Source organism: Entelurus aequoreus, linkage group LG10, assembly GCF_033978785.1.
Source record: "Entelurus aequoreus isolate RoL-2023_Sb linkage group LG10, RoL_Eaeq_v1.1, whole genome shotgun sequence".
Taxonomy (NCBI): Eukaryota; Metazoa; Chordata; class Actinopteri; order Syngnathiformes; family Syngnathidae; genus Entelurus; species Entelurus aequoreus.
Window position 1 is genome coordinate 20992915 of NC_084740.1, and position 26758 is coordinate 21019672.

Sequence of the window (26758 nt, forward strand, 5' to 3'; positions counted from 1 at the left end):
CTTAATTTATATACTGAATATCATTGACTGTTTTTTTTTTAAATAGTCTTTTTTTGGTAGGTAGACTGGCTGAATGCTCAAGGATAATTATTATATATACTTTTTGCAATTTTCTGAGAGGGTGAATTATTCTTGATTCCATTTTGGACAAAAGAGCAGTGATGTAACAATGATGTCCTCGCCTCTCCGGAAAGCCATAGCACTTTCTAAACATGGAAATGTGGTATAATGTCCTTCCTATGCAAGTCACTTCCTCTGTCATCATATTTTATGTAACCGTATCATTATTAACATGTCAAACAACATTACTCTCTCTCTGATGCAGACTTGAACTACTGTGGGACTCACCAACCCTGCAAGAACGCTGGAACGTGCACCAACACTGAGCCAAACGAGTACCAGTGTGAGTGCCAGGAAGGTTTCAAGGGACGCAACTGTGAAGTTGGTGAGCAAACTTGAACATCCTGCGTATTCATCTTAAAGATGTGAACGCCCCCAAATGCAATGCCCTGTGTTTTTCATCATCATCATCATCATAATCATCTACATTCTCTTCTTCTGTCTATTGTGTCAATGTAGCGAAATGTGTTGCATGTTTAATATGTTATATGCACGACAATTTGACTTCCCCTCATGGCCCAATAAAGACTTCATCTGCTTCCTCTCTCCTTTCATCAGTTGAACATGCTTGCATGTCATCCCCGTGCATTAACGGCGCCACCTGTGTGGAAAACCCAACTGGCTTCAGCTGCATCTGTGCTGATGGCTGGACAGGACTGACTTGTGCAGACGGTGACTCTCTCACACACGCACACACACACACACACGCACACACACACACACGCACACACACACACACACACACACAAACACACACACGCACACACATGCACACGCACACACATGCACATTCTTGTATTTGTTACCTTTTTGAGACCTCCGAAAAATGCCTACCTCTGTAGGACCACCCTTTCTAGATATATAAAGATTTGTATTTACAACATTAATAATATATACATACTATGCAAATATAAAAAAGGTAAGCTTTTTGTACATTTTATTTTTGAGTGTTTTGTCTGTAATTGCTTTTAATCTTCATTATTTACTTCAAGTTATTACAGTATGTCTCTATATACATATTTTTAAAATTTCTTTATTAATTTTGGCCAGAGGGGGCGCATTTCAATTTCTTCCACACACTTGTTATTTCATATGTTGACCAGAGGGGGAGCACTTTTAAAAGCGACACACAGTCAATTTGAAAAATCCCTCCTTTTTGTGCCCACCCTCATTTTGATAGATGTCACCAGCAGGGGTGCAAATGAGACATTTTCTATTAGATGCAATGTTATTGGGACCATGATTTATGTCATCACTTGTGCACACCTCCTCATATGGAATATACTTTTCCTTGTTGATGTCTCAAGAAGGATCGAAAAACAAGAATACACACACACACGCAGGCATGCATGCACACGTGCACACACACACATTCTTGTATTTGTTAGCTTTTTTGAGACCTCTGAAAAATGCCTTCCTCTTTAGAGCCACCCTTTCCTGATATATAAAGATGTGTATTTACAACATTAATAATATATACATACTATGCAAATAAAAAAAAGGTAAGCTTTTTGTAAAAAAAAAATTCACGAAGGAGAGGGGGGCAGAGCAGAAAAGAAACGGCAGATCAACTGGTCTTAAAGGAGGGTCTATTTAAAGGCTAGAGTATATAAATGAGTTTTAAGATGGGATCTACCCCAGTCTGCTGACATGCAAGCAGAGTAGTAGATTTGTGTAAAAAGCTTTTATAATTGTAAAGGACAATGTTTTATCAACTGATTGCAATAATGTAAATTTGTTTTAAGTATTAAATGAACCAAAAATATGACTTATTTTATCTTTGTGAAAATATTGGACACAGTGTGTTGTCAAGCTTATGAGATGCGATGCAAGTGTAAGCCACTGTGAGACTATTGTTCTTTTTTTAAATTTTTTTTATAAATGTCTAATGATAATGTCAATGAGAGATTTTTAATCACTGCTATGTTGAAATTGTAACTAATATTGATACTGTTGTTGATAATATTCATTTTTGTTTCACTACTTTTGGTTTGTTCTGTGTCGTGTTTGTGTCTCCTCTCAATTGCTCTGTTTATTGCAGTTCTGAGTGTTGCTGGGTCGGGTTTGGTTTTGGAATTGGATTGCATTGTTATGGTATTGCTGTGTATTGTTTTGTTGGATTGATTAATTTAAAAAAAAACAACAAAAAAAAAAGTTTTTTTTAAATGAGAATCGATTCTGAATCGCACAATGTGAGAATCGTGATTGGAATTAGAATCGTTTTTTTCCCACACCCCTAGTATGTATATAGATAGGACAGAAGATTCTATGTCCATTGTCTGTCTTTGTAGTGCGATCACCTCTTTTCTCACGGCCACTGCACATACTTTTCAAAAGTACTAAATAAAAACGCAAAATAGTGCCCACAGAACTGCGATCACTGCATTGCTTGTGCTGAATGATTATATTTGCATCTTCTCCTCCCAGTATTGTGGGTCTTCTGATAATCAGAATATATGCTGCACAGCCATGAAGACAAATGTGCTAAATAATACATTCTGCTCACCTAAGAGACATAATCCATGTTGTACACATTCCAAGTCTGCACGTGTTTTCGTACACCTCCTTAGCTTTCTATAAATGTGGCCCCCAAAACAGTTCAGTGAAATATCCCTGACATACTACCTTGAGAAGTTATGCCATAAACAAAATGCTTGCTGAAAAAACAAAGGCTGTATTCTCTTCTGTGAAATACTACTAGAACTAAAAGCACCTCTTTTGTGCAAAACAGCTCATTTCAATGTAAATAGACACAAGCTGCAGCATTTCCTGTTCGGATGCTCCTACCTGCACTCCACTTTCCCGTCACGCCTCATAACATCTGAGACGTGTGTGGTATGACGCAAGAACAAAGGTCAAGCATGTTTTGGTGGAGTAACAAGTCAGCTGTCAAAGCGGTCTGATCTAATGTGTTTGTGTGGCCATTAAGTGTGTGTGCAGTGTGTGTGTGTGTGTGTGTGCGTGTGTTCTTGTATCTCTACCCTTCTTGAGACATGAAGAAGGAAAAGTATCTTCCATATGAGGAGGCGTGAACAAGTGATGACATAAATCATGGTCCCAATAACATTGCATCTAATAGACAATGTCTCATTTGCACCCCTGCTGGTGACATCTATCAAAATGAGGGTGGTCCCAAAAAGGAGGGATTTTTCAAATTGACTGTGTGTCGCTTTTAAAAGTGCTCCCCCTTTGGTCAACATATGAAATAACAAGTGTGTGTAAAAATTTGAAGTGCTCCCCCTCTGGCCAAAATTAACAATAAAATAAACATGTATATAGAGACATACTGTATTAACTTGAAGTAAATAATGAAGATTAAAAACCAATTACAAACACAAAATTCAACAACAAAAAATTTTTACTAAAAGTATTTTTCTCACAATGTGTAGACTTTTTTTCTTATAAAATTGGGAACAATTTCTCATATTCTTTCGGTTTCTGTAATAATGCAATATTTACTCGTAAAATTCTTACTTTTTCATGTAAAATTCTGACCTTTTAATGCAAAACTGTGACATTTGTCATATAAAATTCTGTCTTTTATCACAAAATTGCCAATGTTTTTGTTGTTCTTGTAAAATACAGACATTTTTGAGAAAAATTATGACTTGTCATAATTTTGCCAAGTAAACTTCTGATTATTATTATATTGCCAACATTTTAAAGTTTTCTTATAAAATTGTGACTTTTGTCGAGTAAAATTAAGACTCTTTTCATAACATTGTCAAAATGTTAAGCTTTTCTTGTAAAACAGCGACTGTTATTGAGTAAAATTCCTACTTTTATCATAAAATTTTGACTTGCGTTTAGTAAAATTACGACTTTTATTACAATACTACATTTTTCTTGTGAAATTGTGTCATGACCTTTTTCTTGTGAAATTTCAACTCTTATTTTTCACTACAAACTTTTTTATATTTGCATAGTATGTATATATTATTAATGTTGTAAATACACATCTTTATATATCTAGAAAGGGTGGTCCTAAAGAGGTAGGCATTTTTCGGAGGTCTCAAGAAGGTAACAAATACAAGAATGTGTGTGTGTGTGCGTGTGTGTGTTCTTGTATTTCTACCCTTCTTGAGACATGAAGAAGGAAAAGTATCTTCCATATGAGGAGGTGTGAACAAGTGATGACATAAATCATGGTCCCAATAACATTGCATCTAATAGACAATGTCTCATTTGCACCCCTGCTGGTGACATCTATCAAAATGAGGGAGGTCCCAAAAAGGAGGGATTTTTCAAATTGACTGTGTGTCGCTTTTAAAAGTGCTCCCCCTCTTGTCAACATATGAAATTACAAGTGTGTGTAAAAATTTGAAGTGCTCCCCCTCTGGCCAAAATTAACAATAAAATAAACATGTATATAGAGACATACTGTATTAACTTGAAGTAAATAATGAAGATTAAAAACCAATTACAAACACAAAATTCAACAACAAAAAAATTTAACTAAAAGTATTTTTCTCACAATGTGTAGACTTTTTTTCTTATAAAATTGGGAACAATTTCTCATATTCTTTCGGTTTCTGTAATAATGCAATATTTACTCGTAAAATTCTTACTTTTTCATGTAAAATTCTGACTTTTTAATGCAAAACTGTGACATTTGTCATATAAAATTCTGACTTTTATCACAAAATTGCCAATGTTTTTGTTGTTCTTGTAAAATAGAGACATTTTTGAGAAAAATTATGACTTGTCATAATTTTGCCAAGTAAACTTCTGATTATTATTATATTGCCAACATTTTAAAGTTTTCTTATAAAATTGTGACTTTTGTCGAGTAAAATTAAGACTCTTTTCATAACATTGTCAAAATGTTAAGCTTTTCTTGTAAAACAGTGACTGTTATTGAGTAAAATTCCTACTTTTATCATAAAATTTTGACTTGCGTTTAGTAAAATTACGACTTTTATTAAAATACTACATTTTTCTTGTGAAATTGTGTCATGACCTTTTTCTTGTGAAATTCCAACTCTTATTTTTCACTACAAACTTTTTTATATTTGCATAGTATGTATATATTATTAATGTTGTAAATACACATCTTTATATATCTAGAAAGGGTGGTCCTAAAGAGGTAGGCATTTTTCGGAGGTCTCAAGAAGGTAACAAATACAAGAATGTGTGTGTGTGTGCGTGTGTGTGTGTTCTTGTATTTCTACCCTTCTTGAGACATGAAGAAGGAAAAGTATCTTCCATATGAGGAGGTGTGAACAAGTGATGACATAAATCATGGTCCCAATAACATTGCATCTAATAGACAATGTCTCATTTGCACCCCTGCTGGTGACATCTATCAATATGAGGGAGGTCCCAAAAAGGAGGGATTTTTCAAATTGACTGTGTGTCGCTTTTAAAAGTGCTCCCCCTCTTGTCAACATATGAAATTACAAGTGTGTGTAAAAATTTGAAGTGCTCCCCCTCTGGTCAACATATTTAATAACGATTGGCAACACTAAATGGTCCCTAGTGTGTGAATGTGAGTGTGAATGTTGTCTGTCTATCTGTTTTGGCCCTGCGATGAGGTGGGGACTTGTCCAGGGTGTACTCCGCCTTCCGCCTGAATGCAGCTGAGATAGGCTCCAGCACCCCCCGCGACCCCAAAAGGGACAAGCGGTAGAAAATGGATGGAACACGTGTGTGTAAGACATTGAAATGCGCCCCCTTTGGCCAAAATTAATACAAATAAATAAATATGTATATAGAGACACACTTAAAGGCCTACTGAAAGCCACTACTACCGACCACGCAGTCTGATAGTTTACATATCAATGATGAAATCTTAACATTGAAACACATGCCAATACGGCCGGGTTAACTTATAAAGTGCAATTTTAAAATTCCCGCCACACTTCCGGTTGAAAAACTCCTTTGGATATGACTCATGCGTGTGACGTCACAGAATCAACGGAAGTGGTTGGACCCCGTCGAACCCGATACAGAAATCTCTTGTTTTCTTCGACAAAATTCCACAGTATTCTGGACATCTGTGTTGGTGAATCTTTTGCAATTTGTTTAATGAACAATGGAGGCAGCAAAGAATAACGTTTTAGGTGGGATCGATCGGTGTATTAGCCGCTAAGTACAATACTTACAGCAACACAACAAGGACTACTTACTACGCCTAGCCGATGCTTTCCGCCAAACCCACGGATGAAGTCCTTCGTCGCGCCGTCGATCGCTGGAATGCAGGTGAGCACGGCTGTTGATGGGAAGATGAGGGCTGGCTGGCGTAGGTGGAGCGCTAATGTTTTTATTATAGTTCTGTGAGGTTTCAGGCACAACACCGGTTGCTAAGTTGCTAAATTAGCCTTAGCGTCGTTAGCAACAGCATTGTTAAGCCTTACCAGGCTGAGAATTTTTAACCGTGTAGTTACATGTACATGGGATCCATCTCAGTGGCCTAGTGGTTAGAGTGTCCGCCCTGAGATCGGTAGGTTGGAGTTCAAATCCCAGCCGAGTCGTACCAAAGACTATAAAAATGGGACCCATAACCTCCCTGCTTGGCACTCAGCAACAAAGGGTTGGAGTTGGGGGTTAAATCACCAAAATCATATGCTATTCCCGTTTAAATAAAAAAAAATCATTTCAGTAGGCCTTTAAATAACTTGAAGTAAATAATGAAAATTAAAAACCAATTGCAAACAAAAAATACATTTTTGGGGAAATTAACTAAAAGCAGTCTTTTTTTCACCATATGTCGACTTTTTTCTTATAAAATTGGGAACAATTTATCATATTCTTTCTGTTTCTGAAATATCGCAATATTTTCTTGTAAAATGAATACTTTTTTATGTAAAATGATTACTCTTTACTGCAAAATGGTGACATTAGTCATATACAATTCTGACTTGAATCACACTATTGCCAATGTTTTTGTTGTTCTTGTAAAATTGCCAAGTACAATTCATATTATTATAATATTGCCAACATTTTTGAGTTTTCTTATAAAATTTTGACTTTTGTCAAGTAAAATTACGACTTTTCATAAAATAGCCAGAATTTTAAGCTTTTCTTGTAAAATTGCGTCTTTATTGAGTAAAATTCCAACGTTTATCATAACGTTGCACAAATGTTCAGTTTTTCTTGTAAAATTTTGACTTGCGCTGAGTAAAATTACGATTTATAATACTGCCAAAATTCTATGTTTTTCTTCTGAAGTTCCAGCACATTTTTCACAACAAGCTTTTTTATATTTGCATAGTATGTATATATTATTAATGTTGTAAATACACATCTTTATATATCCAGAAAGGGTGGTCCTAAAGAAGTAGGCATTTTTTGTATGTCTCAAGAAGGTAACAAATACAATAATTTGTGTGTGTGTGCGTGCGTGTGTGCGTATTATAAAATTGGCCAGGTGTAGGTCACATCTGAGAGTGTAAATACACTACATACTAAATACTAAATACTGTCACCCTCTATCAATATTAGCTTGCTGGCGTGTATACACAACAATAACAAAATGTTGTATTATCATGACGAGTGCAAGACAAGCAGATGAACATGAAATAATTTTTCTTCTGTCACTCTTGTCTGTTGTTTGGTTGATCTCATGTCACAGTTTGGACTGAGTTTATGTGTATACAAGCAATGTTAATTAAAGCTTATGTTGGTTTGAGACGGTCTGTTTAGTTTTGGGTGGGCTGGGGGTTGTTATTGCTCGGGCTTGGATTTAGGGTCAGGTTTGTGGAAAATGGTTGTTGTGACAGGTTACGTCAATGGGAAAGGGTTATGAGGGATATGTAGACACAGAGCGCCAATAAGCATGGGAACATTGTTATGGTGGCTTCCCCTGAATCTCAAATGATTCAAATATTGTGCAAAATTGTTGATGTCTTTAAAGAAATGTGCGGTTTATTTTGGAATTTTACCCGAGATCACACGTCTATACCCTTATTCGTGTGTTCGACACATTGCTAGCAGTTTTTCAGTAACAACACAAGGAAAGCGTCTAAAAAAAAACTCGGACAAACATTTTATGTACCGTATTTTCCAGGCTATAGCGAGCACCGGTATTTAAGCCACACCCACAAAATTTTAGAAGAAATAAATATGTTAACGTATATTAGTCGCACCGGACTATAAGCTGCAGATAAATACCTGTACGAAATATTTTGTGATTGTTAATTGTTTCCAAACGGTGCCTGTCACACACCAGGTAAAACGGCTGATCAATCAAAACAGAAGTCATTTTTATGGACCAAATGGCTGCAGAAGCTGGCTCTCTAATTAGCTAAACAGACTCAATAACTCCATGGTGACGTATTGGTGAATTTACCAAACCGAAACAATACAAAAAGAAAGCCGTAAGTTATAATACAAACCCCGTTTCCATATGAGTTGGGAAATTGTGTTGGATGTAAATATAAACGGAATACAATGATTTGCAAATCATTTTCAACCCATATTCAGTTGAATATGCTACAAAGACAACATATTTGATGTTCAAACTGATAAACATTTTTTTTTTGTTGCAAATAATCATTTATTTTAGAATTTGATGCCAGCAACACGTGACAAAGAAGTTGGGAAAGGTGGCAATAAATACCGATAAAGTTGAGGAATGCTCATCAAAGACTTATTTGGAACATCCCACAGGTGAACAGGCAAATTGGAAACAGGTGGGTGCCATGATTGGGTATAAAAGTAGATTCCATGAAATGCTCAGTCATTCACAAACAAGGTTGGGGTGAGGGTCACCACTTTGTCAACAAATGCGTGAGCAAATTGTTGAACAGTTTAAGAAAAACCTTTCTCAACCAGCTATTGCAAGGAATTTAGGGATTTCACCGTCTACGGTCCGTAATATCATCAAAGGGTTCAGAGAATCTGGAGAAATCACTGCACGTAAGCAGCTAAGCCTGTGACCTTCGATCCCTCAGGCTGTACTGCATCACCAAGCGACATCAGTGTGTAAATGATATCACCACAAGGGCTCAGGAACACCTCAGAAACCCACTGTCAGTAACTACAGTTGGTCGCTACATCTGTAAGTGCAAGTTAAAACTCTCCTATGCCAGGCGAAAACCGTTTATCAACAACACCCAGAAACGCTGTCGGCTTCGCTGGGCCTGAGCTCATCTAAGATGGACTGATACAAAGTGGAAAAATGTTCTGTGATCTGACGAGTCCACATTTCAAATTGTTTTTGGAAACTGTGGACGTCGTGTCCTCCGGACCAAAGAGGAAAAGAACCATCCGGATTGTTATAGGCGCAAAGTTGAAAAGCCAGCATCTGTGATGGTATGGGGGTGTATTAGTGCCCAAGACATGGGTAACTTACACATCTGTGAAGGCGCCATTAATGCTGAAATGTACATACAGGTTTTGGAGCAACATATGTTGCCATCCAAGCAACGTTACCATGGACGCCCCTGCTTATTTCTGCAAGACAATGCCAAGCCACGTGTTACATCAACGTGGCTTCATAGTAAAAGAGTGCGGGTACTAGACTGGCCTGCCTGTAGTCCAGACCTGTCTCCCATTGAAAATGTGTGGCGCATTATGACGCCTAAAATACCACAACGGAGACCCCCGGACTGTTGAACAACTTAAGCTGTACATCAAGCAAGAATGGGAAAGAATTCCACCTGAGAAGCTTAAAAAATGTGTCTCCTCAGTTCCCAAACGTTTACTGATTGTTGTTAAAAGGAAAGGCCATGTAACACAGTGGTGAACATGCCCTTTCCCAACTACTTTGGCACGTGTTGCAGCCATGAAATTCTAAGTTAATTATTATTTGCAAAAAAAAAATAAAGTTTATGAGTTTGAACATCAAATATCTTGTCTTTGTAGTGCATTCAATTGAATACGGGTTGAAAATGATTTGCAAATCATTGAATTCCGTTTATATTTACATCCAACACAATTTCCCAACTCATATGGAAACGGGGTTTGTATAACGCAGACACTTGTAAACTTTTTTGCATATTCACTAATGCTAACGATACTAGCTTGATTAAATTACAATAGCACATACAAATACGCACAAAAACACTCCAACAGACATCACACATGGGACGGTTTAGTAAGTATGAATTGTTGTAGTTATATTGTAAAACTTACAAACGTTCCTCGGTGTGATGAATGAAGAATCCCTTCGAGCAGAAATGCTACAGACGGTTATACATCCGGTTTATGGCACGAAAGAGGACGTACATTTTCAACCAGCAGCACCTGCAGTGATCAAACTCGTCCAAAAGTTGGCGCTAAAGTACATACAATAAAACCCCTTTTCAGTGTCTCTGTGTGTGTCGTATAAAAATTATTTTCAATCCGGCCCGCCGGGCGTTGTACATCATTTTTTTTTAGACCTTTAACACCAAAACTGTATTTGCCATTATGATTTGCAGTGATGTTTTTAAATGAGCGTAAGTTTTGAACTATACAAAGTATTTCAATGGTTGAAATCTGCGCTTTTGGGTGTTATAGGAGTTATTAGGGTAATCTAGGTCAAGCACATGTGTCAGGAACAGATGCGGAAGCAGATTTTTACCTCATAATATATCATATTGTAGGTGTTTATTACACCTTGCATTCATATTTTGCTGTTTGTTACATTTTTGTTGTGTTTTGCTTGATTGTAAAAGATACACAACTATGGAGGAGCTGGTCTGAGAAGTAAAAGATGTCCATATGTTGTTAATATTCAGTGTTTTATTGTTCATAGATAATATTGTAAATCCCACGTAAAAGAGGAGCAATGTTCATATGTTGTTAATATTCAGTGTTTTATCGTTAATAGTTAATATTGTACATCCTACACAAAAGAGGAGCGATGTTCATATGTTGTTAATATTCAGTGTTTTATCTTTCATAATAATATTGTACATCCCACACAAAAGATGAGCGATGTTCATATGTTGTTAATTTTCAGTGTTTTATTGTTCATAGTTAATATTGTAAATCACACTTTCTTTATTTTCATGTACATTTTGGGGTCCCATTCAGTAAAAAAAACCCTGTAAAATTCCATTCCGTTTTTTTTTTAGGTGGTCTGTCATATCTTTTTTAGAACTCTATCGGACATTGTGACTTTTGGTATTAGTGTTCCTGAATAAAAGGGAGCCAAACACACATACTGTACAGCAGGTTTTTACAGCTAAATGTGTACATACCATTTACACACACATACACATTGGCCTCCCAGGCACATTTGTTCTCTCAATGTGGCCCCCCGAGTCAAAATATTTGCCCAGCTCTTTAATAGTGCGGCATAGCTCGGTTGGTAGCGTGGCCGTGCCGGCAACTTGAGGGTTCCAGGTTCGATCCCCACTTCCACCATCCTAGTCACTGCTGTTGTGTCCTTGGGCAAGACACTTTACACACCTGCTCCCAGTGCCACCCACACTGGTTTAAATGGAACTTAGATATTGGGTTTCACTATGTAAAGCAGGGGTCCCCAAACTACGGCCCGCGGGCCGGATACGGCCCCCCAGGGTCCAAAATCCGGCCTGTGGGAAGTCACAAGTTTAAAAAAAAAATATATATATATATTTTTTAAAAATTTTTTTAATTTTTTTTTAAATTTTTTTAAATTTTTTTAAATTTTTAAATTTGTCCTTACTAGTCCTTTTTCTACCGTCTCCCAGCCACTCAGGCAAATCATATTGTCTAAAAATGCATTTTACCATTGATAACGTGACATGCAGCAAGTGCGCTCTTTAAGTCAATTAGTGCGCGAGGAATATATATGTATGAATACATATATATATATATATATATATATATACATATATATATATATATATATATATATATATATATATATATATATATATATATATATATATATATATATACACACACACACACATATAGACACACATATAGACACATATGCGTATATACACATATATACACATACAGTATATATACACATATATACACATAAACATATATATATACATGGACATATACATAGACATATACATATATACACACACATATATACACATTTACATATTCAAATATACACACACACACATTTACATATAATATATATATATATATATATATATACACACACACACATATATATATACAGTGCAGCCCCCAGCCAAATTGTTTTACCCCAATGCGGCCCCGGAGTCAAAAAGTTTGGGGACCCCTTATGTAAAGCGCTTTGAGTCACTAGTGAAAAGTGCTATATAAATATAATTCACTTCACTTCAATAGATTCAATAGAAATGTTGCTTTGATTCATTACTGCCACCTACAGGACTGGAGTGCTCAGCATGTCATACATTTTTCGATGTAAGCTCACTGTTCCATGTTGTCCCCATTTAAAAAATCCATTTGAGATGAGCAGAAGACCGCAATTTAACCTCCGTCGTTTCCCATCTCTTAACTTAAACACACTTTTCCTCTGTGTATGTTGTGAGTGATGAGAACCTGGTGCATGCAGCAGATGATTGCTTTTATCACTGTTTGCTCAGGAACCACAGCAGCAGAAAATAATGAAAGCCACTGAGAAGCTTCCGCATACCACTTCACTGCTGCACCGTTTACACACCTGCGCTTAGTGGCAACACACACACACATGCGCAGGTCCAGTAATTGATTGACATTTTTTTTGTTTCTCACAGCGGTAAAGCGATGCGACCGAAGCCCATGTGGACGAGGCGCAACGTGTCAGGAGGCTCCGGGAGGTTACCGCTGCCTCTGCCCGCCTGGATGGAGCGGCAGGACCTGCCAGCTGGGTCAGTAGGTCAAGATGAGCTCTATGTGAAGCCCAAGTGTGTAGTGAAAACTCCCCGTGCGTGTCTGACGTCGTGACAGTAAAACAGGATGTGATAAAAAAAAAAGAAAAGAAGAAGAATAAATTATGTAATATAAGGAAATAGAATAAATGAAATTAATGAATGAAATAAGTCTATCTGTGTTGGCCCTGCGATGAGGTGGCGACTTGTCCAGGGTGTACCCCGCCTTCCGCCTGATTGTAGCTGAGATAGGCTCCAGCGCCCCCCGCGACCCCAAAGGGAATAAGCGGTAGAAAATGGATGGATGGAAAAGTTTATTTGGGTCATATAATCAACCATCAACCATTTTTGTGTGACCAGTTTAACAGCACAGATTATACATATTTAACAATCATACACATTTACACACAAAAAGAAAAGAAAAAGAATGACCAAAAAAATGAAAAAGCTGAAGCCAAAGCTTATATTTGCCTATCCTATACCTTCACTGAAAATTAGATTACCTGGAACATCAACGTTCAAAAAATCAATGGGATGAAAGTAGAGATGTTCGATAATGTCTTTTTTGCCGATATCCAAAATACTGATATTGTCCAACTCTTAATTACCGATTCCGATATCAAACGATATACAGTCGTGGAATTAACACATTATTATGCCTAATTTTGTTGTTATGCCCCGCTGGATGCATTAAACAATGTAACAAGGTTTACCAAAATAAATCAACTCAAGTTATGGAAAAAAAATGCCGACATGGCACTGCCATATTTTTTTTATTATTGAAGTCACAAAGTGCATTCTTTTTTTTAACATGCCTCAAAACAGCAGCTTGGAATTTGGGACATGCTCTCCCTGAGAGAGCATGAGGAGGTTGAGGTGGGCGGTGTTGGAGAGGGGAGGGCGGGGGGGTTGAGGTTGGGGTCGGGGGGTTGTATATTGTAGCGTCCCGGAAGAGTTAGGTTAGTGCTGCAAGGGGTTCTGGGTATTTGTTCTGTTGTGTTTATGTTGTGTTACGGTGCTGATGTTCTCCCGAAATGTGTTTGTCATTCTTGTTTGGTGTGGGTTCACAGTGTGGCGCATATTTGTAACAGTGTTAAAGTTGTTTATACAGTCACCCTCAGTGTGACCTGTATGGCTGTTGACCAAGTATGCATTGCATTCACTTGTGTGTGTGTGTGAAAAGTCGTAGATATTATGTGATTGGGCCGGCACGCAAAGGCAGTGCCTTTAAGGTTTATTGGCGCTCTGTACTTCTCCCTACGTCCGTGTACACAGCGGCGTTTTTAAAAGTCATAAATTGTCTTTTTGAAACCGATACCGATAATTTCCGATATCACATTTTAAAGCATTTATCGGCCGATAATATCGGCAGTCCGATATTATCGGACATCTCTAGATGAAAGTAATTGTTTCTATATTTTATAATTTTCAATTATTTCACCTTTCAAGGCTTTCTTAAAAACAAAGAACTACATGTCTTCAACTCAATCCACCATTTAACTCTTAAAACTGAAATACATTTGTATTTTATATTCCTTCTTACTTTACCCATTTCAAAAATCAATATCCCCCGTAATTTATAGTTTTCTCCTCTTAATTTAATTAACCTAAGAATACAAGCTGGAAGGCTGTTGTTCTTTGCTCCAAACATAATTTCCATTGCTTTTAAAAACACAATATCTGAAAATTGTAGCACATTAGAACTTATAAATAATGGATTGGTATGTTCATAGTAGCACGCTTTGTGTATTATTCCAATGACCCTTTTTTGAAGTTTAATTATTGGCTCTATGTTTGTTTTATAAACATTTCCCCAAACTTCAACACAATATGTTAAATATGGAAAAACAAAAGTATAATATAACACATTTCTTATTCAACATGTGTCTTACTTTATAAAGTATAGCAACACATTTTGATATTTTTCCCTTTATATATTCAATATGCGGTTTCCAACATAATTTATGATCAATTATTATTCCCAAGAATTTAGTTCCATATACTCTGTCAATTCCCACTTGATTTAATTTTGCTTCACAATTTGTCCTTGCACCACTAAACACCATCATTTTTTATCATTTAATGATAACTTATTAATAATTTTTTTAACTGAATCAACTCAACCTCTATTATCCTCAACACTTCCTTCAAGTCTTCTCCTGAACAATATACATTTTTATCATCTGCAAACATAATACATTTCAATTTATTAGATACTGAACAAATATCATTTAAATAAAGTACAAATAACTTAGGTCCCAATACTGAGCCTTGTGGAACCCCACAAGTTATTCTTCTTGGCTGTGATTTAGTCTTATTCATTTTCCACATATTGAGATCTATTACTTAAATAACTACTTAACCACTGTTGTGAAAAAAGTCTTATGCCATAGTTTTACCATTTTTACAGAAGCAAGGAATGATGGATTGTGTCAAAAGCTTTACATAAGTCAATAAATACTCCAACGGTGTGTTGCTTTTTTTCTATGATGTGAATGACAATATATGCTTTATTTTTCTAAATCAGGTGCCTCAAATTCAATTTACCATGCGTGAAGCTTCTCAAATGTCTTTAATTTATTTATTTTTTAACACAAAAAAGGATGAAAACATAAATAAATAAATTATTATGCGTCACAGTTACCTGATACATGAAACGTGACCAATTGGGGGGGAGGGGGGCAATATCCACCTCAGCTGCCAGAGTGTTAAATATCTTAAAACCTGTTTTGTGGCGAATGCAATTGGACCACAGCATCAGTTGCGATGTAGAGTGGGGCTTTCCATCATTTTCAGCAGACTGCATTGCAACATTATTAATCCCCCCGGCCCCTATCTTCCTCTCACACAGGATCCACCTAGGGAAGATGTCATATGAATCTCTTCCTTACAATAATCACATTAATAGTTAATTATAACAACAATTACATTAATAGTTGGGGACTGCTGTTGTCAAGGAAACAGTGGGAATGAATAATCGGTAATAGACACAATAATAAGGGCAGGATTATTGCGCTCGGTTATTTTTTCCTCTTTTCCGGGCATGCTGTACTGTGCAAATGTGCACATGATGTTTCTTAATGCAACTTGTTAAGCATGTCTGCAACAAAACAAACATACTAAAACCACTGCAGTGATAATTTTGTTGGCCAAGTTTTTAAAATATAGAATATAATAATATGAATTTCCGCTATCCGCTTGGAATGAAAACAACTCTCCTCAAATTCCAGTTTCAAATTTGTCATTTCTTTGATAATGCTAATTCTAAACGAGTGGTGCAATGGTAGCGACGCCTGCATTTCGATGAGTGAAATGTCAATTTAAAGAAACAAACAGATCATTCTGCCACAGAGCCTTCCGGGCTGCACCTCCACTATCTTTGCGCTGCATTCATTCAAACTGACCAGCGTGTTCCTCCAGGCATAATGTGACAGATCGTTGTCAGAGAAGAAGATCTCGTCCACAGTCAGGCCGCGTACACACGCTGCGTAGACTCGTACACACGCCTGGGGATTGTATGGTAGAAATAAAGAGCCATATTTCCCCATGATTCCCCCTGTGCTACAGTGATACATAACACTTGATCATCCCCTGTAGCTTTCTAGCACGCTGTGTAGTACACCACACACACACACACACACACACACACACACACACACACACACACACACACACACACACACACACACACACACACACACACACACACACACACACACACACACACACACACACACACACACACACACACTGCTTCCAAAGGCAGGCCATAAACAACCTGACCTCAGACTGCAGGTTGACCACTGGCATTGCCATATGGTCAAAACATGATGGAGCACCAGCCATTGACATATACACTATATTGCCAAAAGTATTTGGCCACCCATCCAAATGATGAGAATCAGGTGTCCTAATCACTTGGCCCGGCCACAGGTGTATAAAATCAAGCACTTAGGCATGGAGACTGTTTCTACAAACATTTGTGAAAGAATGGGCCGCTCTCAGTGATTTCCAGCGTGGAACTGTCATAGGATGCCGCCTGTGCAACAAATCCAGTCGTGGAATTTCCTCGCGCCTAAATATTCCAGAGGCAACTCTCGGCTTTATTATAAGAAAATGGAAGAGTTTAGGAACAACAGCAACTCAGTATTTATTTGGATTTTGACCAAAAAAGTTAGATAATATAATATTTGTTGCAATATTGGACACCATTTTTTTCCCCTGTCAAAATGAAAAAACAAAACAAAGTAACAGAAAGAAAAATTAAGGTATTTTATTGACAAATTATTTCCAGGCTTTTGCGGGCCATATAAAATGGCGTGGAGGGCCAGATCTGGCCCCCGGTCCTTGAGTTTGACACCTGTGGCTTAGCTTATTCACAGAAAAACAAAAGAAAAAAAACTATCTTACGATCCCACCTCTGTAGCTGCCTGGTTTAATTTAAAGATATGTAGCAAAGCCTACTCCATACTTATTTGTTTATTTTAAATATATATGGCCATAATTTGTGTTACCGTTATTCCATTTACGGTAATACACCGTAAAAACATCAACCGTGGATTTTACAGTAAAACAAAACAAAACTGACATTCAGTCGACAGAATTTTACTGTAAAAAAAACAAACTTTGGTTGTTTTTTTTCCAACATACAGTCACATGCTGTAAAAACCTCTGTAAATTTTACAGTAAAATCTATTGGTCACTTTTAAAGTGTACAATTTGATGGATAACTTGCTTCAAAATCATAGGTTAAGCAGATATTTAAGTATTTATTTTATTTTTTGATAAAAAAGTTATATAATTTAATATTTGTTGCAATATTGGACACTATATGTTTTTCCTGTCGACAAGGGAAAAAAAACCTAATACCTTTTAGTAAGAAAGTAAAGAAATAAATTATAAGGTATTTTATTGACACATATTATTTCTAGGCTTTTGCGGGCCATATAAAATGACGTGGAGGGCCGGGCCTTGAGTTTGGCACATGTGGCTTAGCTTATTCACAGAAAAACAAAATAAAAAAACAATCTTACAATCCCACCTCTGTAGCTGCCTGGTTTTATTTCAAGACGTGTAGCAAAGCCTACTACATGTTCATTTTAAATATACTTTTACACCTCATGAAGTGGTGGCCATATTTAAAATTTTTTTTTAGCAATTCAGCTGCCAGTTTTTAATCATAGTAAAATGTGTTACCGTTATTCCATTTACAGTAATACACTGTAAATACATCAACCGTGGATTTTATGGTAAAAAAAAACAACTGACAGCTCAGTCGACAGAATTTTACTGTAAAAAAAACAAACTTTGGTTGTTGTTTTTTCAACATACAGTCACATGCTGTAAAAACCTCCATACATTTTCCAGTAAAATCAATTGGTCACTTTTATAGTGTACACTTCGATGGATAACTTGCTTCAAAATCATAAGTTGAGCAGATATTTAAAGACCTACTGAAACCCACTACTACCGACCACGCAGTCTGATAGTTTATATATCAATGATGAAATCTTAACATTGCAACACATGCCAATACGGCCGGGTTAACTTATAAAGTGCAATTTTAAATTTCCCGCCACACTTCCGGTTGAAAACGTCTATGTATGATGACGTATGCGTGTGACGTCACGGCGGCAACGGAAGTATTGGTACCCAATGTGTCACCATTCAAAAAGCTCTGTTTTCATCGAAAAATTCCACAGTATTCTGGACATCTGTGTTGGTGAATCTTTTGCAATTAGTTTAATGAACAATGGAGACTGCAAAGAAGAAAGCTGCAGGTGCGATCGGTGTATTAGCGGCGGACTACAGCAACACAACCAGGAGGACTTTGAGATGGATAGCAAACGCGCTACCGTGAGTACAGCTTTGGCTTCCAAACATTTGATCGCTTGCCCGTACGTGCGTGTCGCTATGTGCATGTCACGTACGTAACTTTGGGGAAATATATGTTTCTTGCCGACTCTGATGGCGGCCGGGGTGTCGTCGAAAGCTACAACGCCCGCCGCCGCCGCTCCGTAGCTAAGTTAGCTTCAATGGCGTCGTTAGCAACAGCATTGTTAAGCTTCGCCAAGCTGGAAATTATTAACCGTGTATTTACATGTCCACGGTTTAATAGTATTGTTGATCTTCTGTCTATCCTTCCAGTCAGGGGTTTATTTCTTTTGTTTCTATCTGCATTTGAGCCCGATGCTATCACGTTAGCTCCGTAGCTAAAGAGCTTCACCGATGTATTGTCGTGGAGATAAAAGTCACTGTGAATGTACATTTCGCGTTCTCGACTCTCATTTTCAAGAGGATATAGTATCCGAGGTGGTTTAAAATACAAATCTGTGATCCACAATAGAAAAAGGAGAAAGTGTGGAATCCAATGAACCCTTGTACCTAAGTTACGGTCAGAGCGAAAAAAAGATACGTCCTGCACTGCACTCTAGTCCTTCACTCTCACGTTCCTCATCCACGAATCTTTCATCCTCGCTCAAATTAATGGGGTAATCGTCGCTTTCTCGGTCCGAATCGCTCTCGCTGCTGGTGTAAACAATGGGGAAATGTGAGGAGCCTTTCAACCTGTGACGTCACGCTACTTCCGGTACAGGCAAGGCATTTTTTTTATGAACGACCAAAAGTTGCGAACTTTATCGTCAATGTTCTCTACTAAATCCTTTCAGCAAAAATATGGCAATATCGCGAAATGATCAAGTATGACACATAGAATGGATCTGCTATCCCCGTTTAAATAAAAACATGTCGTTTCAGTAGGCCTTTAAATCACCAAAAATGATTCCCGGGCGCGACCACCGCTACTGCCCACTGCTCCCCTCACCTCCCAGGGGGTGATCAAGGGTGATGGGTCAAATGCAGAGAATATTTTCGCCACACCTAGCGTGTGTGTGACAATCATTGGTACTTTAACTTTAACTTTTAAAGCCCACTCTTGTGAAAGGCAATTATCTGCATCACATATCACACAAATGACATTGCAGTGGTTGGGAAAGTAGCATGCTTAGATTGCTCCTAATTGGCTGCCTACTTGTTCTTTATTCATTCTCTCTCTAGTCCGCCTCCACTGATGTCAGTGTCAAACCCCCCCAGGTTTCATTACTGCTGATAAGCTCTCTCTCTCTCTCTTTCACAGACACACGTTTCAAAACATCTGATAGTGATCTAACCTTTTCTTGATAATGGATTATTATGACAGTTACTCCTTTTGTCCTTTCAGACACAGATGAGTGTGAGAGGAACATATGCATTCACGCTCGTTCTTGCCGGAATCTAATCGGAGGATACCTGTGTGACTGCCTTCCTGAATGGGCGGGGCCAAACTGTGACATCAGTGAGTGTGTTTCTTCGATGTCATCCATTGCCTCGTTTAATGCAAATGACACACGTGCATTGTCAGAATGACGGTTGTGTGTTTTCTGCCGGATTAGGGAACGGCAGCTGTCAGGGGTGGTGCCTCAATGGTGGACGTTGTGAGGTGAGCTGCGCACGCCCCAGCTGCTTGCTTTTTGTCTTTGACTGCCGCTTCATTTGCATGCATTTCCATAAATGACTCTTAAATTAGTCTCTGTGATGTCGCCTCGTCGTGGCCTGGTGTCAATTGTCCCGCGCCAGGACCAGATTTTAGGGCCCAGATGTTCGTGCCCGTCCGGTTTCTCAGGAAGGCGTTGCCAAATCCAGCACGACCCGTGTGACAGCGACCCCTGTCTGCACGGAGGGCGGTGCGTGGGGAAGGATGAATGGACCACCACCTGCGACTGTCCTTTTGGATATTCTGGAATCTTCTGTGAGGTTGGTAGAGTGCCTAGGACTAAAAATCCAGCGTTATTTATGTCATGTTTTCCCCCCCTCAACATTTCTCATCTAAAAGAGATCACACCGTCAATACTCTAATTATAGCAGCGTTGATTTACCTTAACTGCAAAGAGAATAGGGCGTTAATAATAATAATAGATTTTATTTGTAAAAGCACTTTGCATTGAATAAACAATCTCAAAGTGCTAGAGTGCATTTAAAAAAAAACCCAACAACAAATAGCTGCCCCCAACGAGTAAGATAAATAGTCAATTAACTTAAAGTTAAAGTACCAATGATTGTCACACACACTCACGTCACACACACACCAGGTGTGGTGTGGCGAAATTCATCCATCCATCCATCTTATTCTGCTTATCCGAGGTCGGGTCGCGGGCGCAGCAGCCTAAGCAGAGAAGCCCAGACTTTCCTCTCCACAGCCACTTCGTCTAGTCGATACTACTATGATTACATCGATATTTTTCGGCATCACAACAGCTTCTTTCGTTTAAAAAAAAAATTGTATTATGTTTATAAAATCAGTAAATACGTCCCTGGACACATGAGGACTTTGAATATGACCAATGTATGATCCTGTAACTACTTGGTATCGGATTGATACCTAAATGTGTGGTATTATCCAAAACTAATGTTAAGTATCAAAGAAGAGAAGAATAAGTGATTATTACTTTTTAACAGAAGTGTAGATAGAACATGTTAAAAGAGAAAGTAAGCAGATATTAACAGCAAATGAACAAGTAGATTAATAATTCATTTTCTACCGCTTGTCCTTAAAAGTTATGACCAGATAGTAGGTAGATAAATGACACAATATGTTACTGCATCTATCAGCAGACTAATTAGGAGTCTTTGTTTGTTTACTTACTAATAAAAGACAAGTTGTCTAGTATGTTCACTATTTTATTTAAGGACTAAATTACAGTAATAAACATATGTTTCATGTACCCTAAGATTTTTTTTGTTAAAATAAAGCTAATAATCCCCTTCATTTAGAAAAGTATCGAAATAATTTTGGCACCGGCACAACACTAATACTTACAGTACATACACTTTGTAGGGCGCAACATAAACCTGGATTGGCACATTCAGCTTCATGGCAAAGGCTACTTCCTAGCTAGGCAATACTTTGCGGTCTATAGACTCAGAAATGTAATAAAAAAACAAAATCTAACAACTTTTTAGCACAGTTATCATAATTAACTAGTTTGTAAATGTTACAATACAAAATGAGATTGATAGGTTAAACAATTAACATTTATTAACGCATGCAAAAGTACAGAAAATTGGTTCCCTTGAGTATCAGTATTGATTCCCAGGTACCGGGAACTGCATGAGGTGCACTTCAAACAGCTGAAAAATGCCACAAACATTTTAAAACACATGCAGATAAAGCCGCTGAATGCAAACTTCACATGCAGATACTGACATCTTGTGGTGTTAATTAAAACTACAAGTTGCTTACAGCCACATTTAGTGTACTTACTCACTCTCGGGCCCATTTAGTGTGGCCCCCAGGTGCATGTCTTAATGGGACATAAATAAAGAAATAGATCATCAAATAATCTCTTAAATGTGTGATTAATTACTATGATTGGAATTCAATTATCATTGGAATTAAACTGCAACTATGCTGCAGCCGTTACATATACTGTTATATTGTACATGGTAATTGTTTTATATTGTATATATGATATAAAAATATGGTATAATATATCAGTATATATCATCTACTGTATATATAATATGCAAATATTACATATATGTGATATTTTATATTGCTACTACTAGAGATGTCCGATAATATCGGCCTGCCGATATTATCGGCTGATAAATGCTTTAAAATGTAATATCGGAAATGATCGGTATCGTTTTTTTTTATTATCGGTATCGGGTTTTTTATTTTTTATTTTTATTTTTTATTTTTATTAAATCAACATAAAAAACACAAGGTACACTTACAATTAGTGCACCAACCCAAAAAAACTCCCTCCCCCATTTACACTCATTCACACAAAAGGGTTGTTTCTTTCTGTTATTAATATTCTGGTTCCTACATTATATATTGTCGTAGAATTTCTGACCTTTTGACCTATATTACTTGTCTATTAAGAATGTCCGCTCATTTTCAATTCTCTTCTATTTTGTGCCATTGAATGGACCAGTTGTGGGACAAAGGTGAATATGGAGTTATGCCAACCTGTCTACAGAATGTTTAGATTTTCCAAATATGACTAAGAGATACAAGGTTGTTTTGGAACAGACAAACCAAAACAAAACAATCATGACGCACTAGATAAAAACAGTGACGCACGAGATAAAAAACAGTGACGCACAAGAGACATATAAAAAATGGCAGAAGACCGGAACTCGAGAGTGATTTTGGCTTGTGTGTGTCTTGTGTGCTCTGGAGTACATTGTGTCTGCTTGCACGGACAACTTAATTCAACCTGCACTTCTGATAATGGGTAAATAAATTTGTTGTACTAAACTACTTTTGTTGCCTGCTTAAGCTTCGGACAATCCACTACACAAATTGGCGTCACAAACAGGATCCTCATTCGTAAAAACAACCAAGATTTTAACAGCCATACCTCACAATTTACAACAAAAATACTCTCATGGATAAATATAATACACATTAAGTTGATGTGTCAACATAATGCCCCTCTTAGTGACCGTGTGAGCAGCCTTGATTGCTCCAAAGCCACGTTTTAACTTCAAATTTTCTATTCCTTTTGTTATAACGTGGAGAAGGCTAATTGGTCTGTACTTGTTCTGGTCTTCTTTATTTCCTGCTTTATGGATTTAATTATAGTAGCAGTTTCTCGACGTGGTAGGGAAAGTGTTTTCCGTTATTAATTTATTTATCAATTGTTGTTATACGAGCAATAATACAATCCTTATATGTTTTTAGGAAGATAGTGTCCAACCCGTATATATATCTCTAGATCGTGAGTCTGATAATGCAGTGAAGATTTTGTTTAACTTTGTTTCATTTGTTAATTCTAAAATTAGTCCATCCTGAATAAATGACAATTATTTGCACTGATTTTGAGGGACTTTTTATTCAGGGTTTGTACAGACTGGATGAAATGTTCATTAAAATCATTACTTATGTCCAGACTGTCTGCGATAGTAGCGCCATTGATATTTAATGTTATAGTGTTGTTTCTTGTTTGCTCTCTTTCCGTAAGTTTGTATCTGGTTTTCCATAACTTTCTAATGTTCCCTTTTGCAGCTTTGATTAATTCTAAGTGAAAGTCAGCCTTAGACTTCCGCATAAACATTGTAACTTTGTTCCTCCAAACTTTTAAAATCAAACGATCTGTATTTAGACCTGTTTTAATTGCTCTTTTGAGAGCTGAGTCCCGATGTCTTTATTAGAATCCAAATTGTTTTATTAATCCAAGGTATTTTTATTTTAGCACTCTTCTTTCTGGTTTTGTATTAGTGTATTTACAGATGATCTCTTTGATTTTTGTCATCCCATTGTAATTCTAGTAGGGCTGCTTATCCTTTGTATCATTGTAGAAGCCGTTTATAATATCCTTAAGTTTCTTTCTACGCGTCTTATTTAACCAGTCCAGATTAACGTCCCCTATGACGTTACTTCTTTCATACTATGCTGTTTGAGGATGTCTGAAAATGAATCGAGAAAAATGTCTTTAGCTGTGGTCGGTCGGTATACTACAATTACCTTGAAATACATTTCTGAGGAAAATGTAATTTAAATTTTAACATACTCAAATTGATCTACTTTTAATGTTTTCCCTTTCATAAATCATAATTCCTCCCCCCTTTGTCACTCGATCTGTTTTTTCTGTAATGTTGTTCCCCGGGACATTAATTAGAACGAAAGGTGTTGTGGGTTTTAACCATGTCTCTGATAGACAAGGTATCCCAGATTATAGTCTGACATTAACTGCTGTATTTGTTCAGTATGTTTCCTGTGGTAGAAAGTTTAATGATGCGGACACGTTTGTTACTGAATACTTTCTACAGACTTCTGTCTCTCTGCGACTTTGTGTCTGTAATAAGCAACTATGAATATTTGATATGCTTAAATGTTATTTTAGCTCAGCTGTTGTGTAGCTGCTAGCTCCTTGTAGCCTACAGCAGGAATGTCCAAATTGCAGCCCATAGCTATGTTTTTAACAGACAACCGAAATAATTGAAAATGTGGTATTTGCGTATCGGTTCAATCAGCGGCAGCTACACCCTGTTTTATCATTTGACCTAAATTTTTGGTTTCGTAGGCAGGACAGAGAGCAAAGGAACAATGTGGGTCATTAGTTGTCCATCTTATACCATGCTAATTGTTGTAAGGATAGTTCACATGAGCGGCCATACCTTGAGTCCCACCATATATAAGAGTCAAAAGGCTCCTATTATGAGTCGTCTAATTGTTGATCATACACTTTGGCGGTTTGGGTGGCACGGCACACGGACGCACCTCAGTCAGCCAGTGCTAGGACAGTTGGAGCAGTCCCCGTCCTCCATTCGTTTCTGGGAGGCGTCTCCAGTAGTTGTCAGCTGATGTCGTGCTGTCAGGCAACATCAGGAAGTTCCTTCTGTGCAGTATTGAATGTCAGGGCACAGTTCGTAAGCAGGTCATTACAAGGTGTGTGCAGGTTGACCACAAAGGAATGCTTCAATGCTTGTGTTGAACATTGTTCGTTGACACTTATGTCCAGCAGGGGTCTGTTTGTATCCTGCTGTTCGTCCTGCTGTGGGCGTCCTCTGTCACACCTGTATTTTTTGTGAGCATGTTCTGGCTACAACTTTGGAGCTTGTCTTGTTCAGAGAAGTTGGCAGTCCCCCGGCTGCATAACAGTTTCCACCCTAGCTTGACCTAGGACAATTCCGTGACTACCACCCAAGTCCGTCTGTATGGTTTTACGTTTTGTTGAGGTTTTTTCCCTCCAGAATTTGGAACTCAAAACATGTACACCCATCGTTTTCATATCCTCTCGGTTAGTTCAATTTAGCATATCACGTTTTAAAATCACAGTCTTAACTATCCCATTAAATGTTAATCAATAACCCTAATTCAAAGATTATACGTACTACTTCATGTGTATTTAAGTACCCTTTTAATTCACTTAAAGATTATCCATAAGTTAATTTAAACTATCATTTGTTCCTCAATCCTATCCCAATATTCCCATAAATTAGAAAGGTGTTTCACAATAGTGGTTAAGTAGTTGTTTTGAGTAATAGATCTCAATATGGGGAAATTAATAAGACTAAATCACAGCCAGAAAGAGTCACTTGTGGGGTTCCACAAGCCTTGTTATTGGGACCTAAGCTATTTATACTTAATCTAAGTGATCTTTGTTCAGTATCTAATAAATTAAATGTATTACGTTTGCAGATAATACAAATGTATATTGTTCAGGAGAAGACTTGAAGAAATCGTTGAGGAAATCGAGGTCGCGTTGATTCACCTAAAAATTATTTCATATTAATAAGTAATCATTGAATGATAACAAAACTCAATTTGTGGTGTTTAGTGGTGCAAAGTCAAATTGTGAAACAAAAATTAAAGTTGAATCAAGTGGAAATTGACAGAGTATATGAACTACATTCTTGAGAATAGTAATTGATCATTAATATGTTGGAAGCCGCATATTGAACATATTAAAGAAAAATATCCAAATCTTTGCCATTCAGTATAAAGTAAAACACATGCTGAATAAGAAATGTCTGCATATGTTATCTCATTAATTTATTTTTCCATATGTAGTATTGTTTTGAAGTTTGGGGAAATGTTTATAGAAGAAATATAGACCCAATACTTAAAATTAAAAGGCTCATTTCAATAATACACAAAGCATGCTACTATAATCATACCAATCCATTTTTTACAAGTCATAATGTGTTTAATGTTCAGATAATCTATTTTTAAAACAATGGCAATTATGTTTCGAGTAAAGAACAACAGCCTTCCAGTTTGTATTCTTAGCTTATTTACATTATGAAGAGAAAACTATCATTTACGGGGGATATTGATTTTTGAAATAGGTCAAGTAAAATAAAAATAAAAACACAAATGTATTTCAGTTTTAGGAGTTAAATGATGTACCATCCTCAGTGATGAGCTGAACACA

At 37.1% G+C, this 26758-nt stretch overlaps 1 protein-coding gene across 2 annotated transcripts in view; it reads left to right on the plus strand.

Moving 5' to 3' along the window:
- Positions 1-26758, plus strand: part of LOC133658360 (protein jagged-2) — a 162413-nt gene that overhangs the window by 128328 nt on the left and 7327 nt on the right. For both annotated transcript variants that reach the window (XM_062060284.1, XM_062060283.1), the window contains exons 7-12: positions 326-445; positions 679-792; positions 12720-12833; positions 20053-20166; positions 20264-20310; positions 20448-20624. In XM_062060284.1, coding sequence (XP_061916268.1) covers positions 326-445; positions 679-792; positions 12720-12833; positions 20053-20166; positions 20264-20310; positions 20448-20624 — 686 coding nt within the window. The remainder of the gene's footprint in view (positions 1-325; positions 446-678; positions 793-12719; positions 12834-20052; positions 20167-20263; positions 20311-20447; positions 20625-26758) is intronic.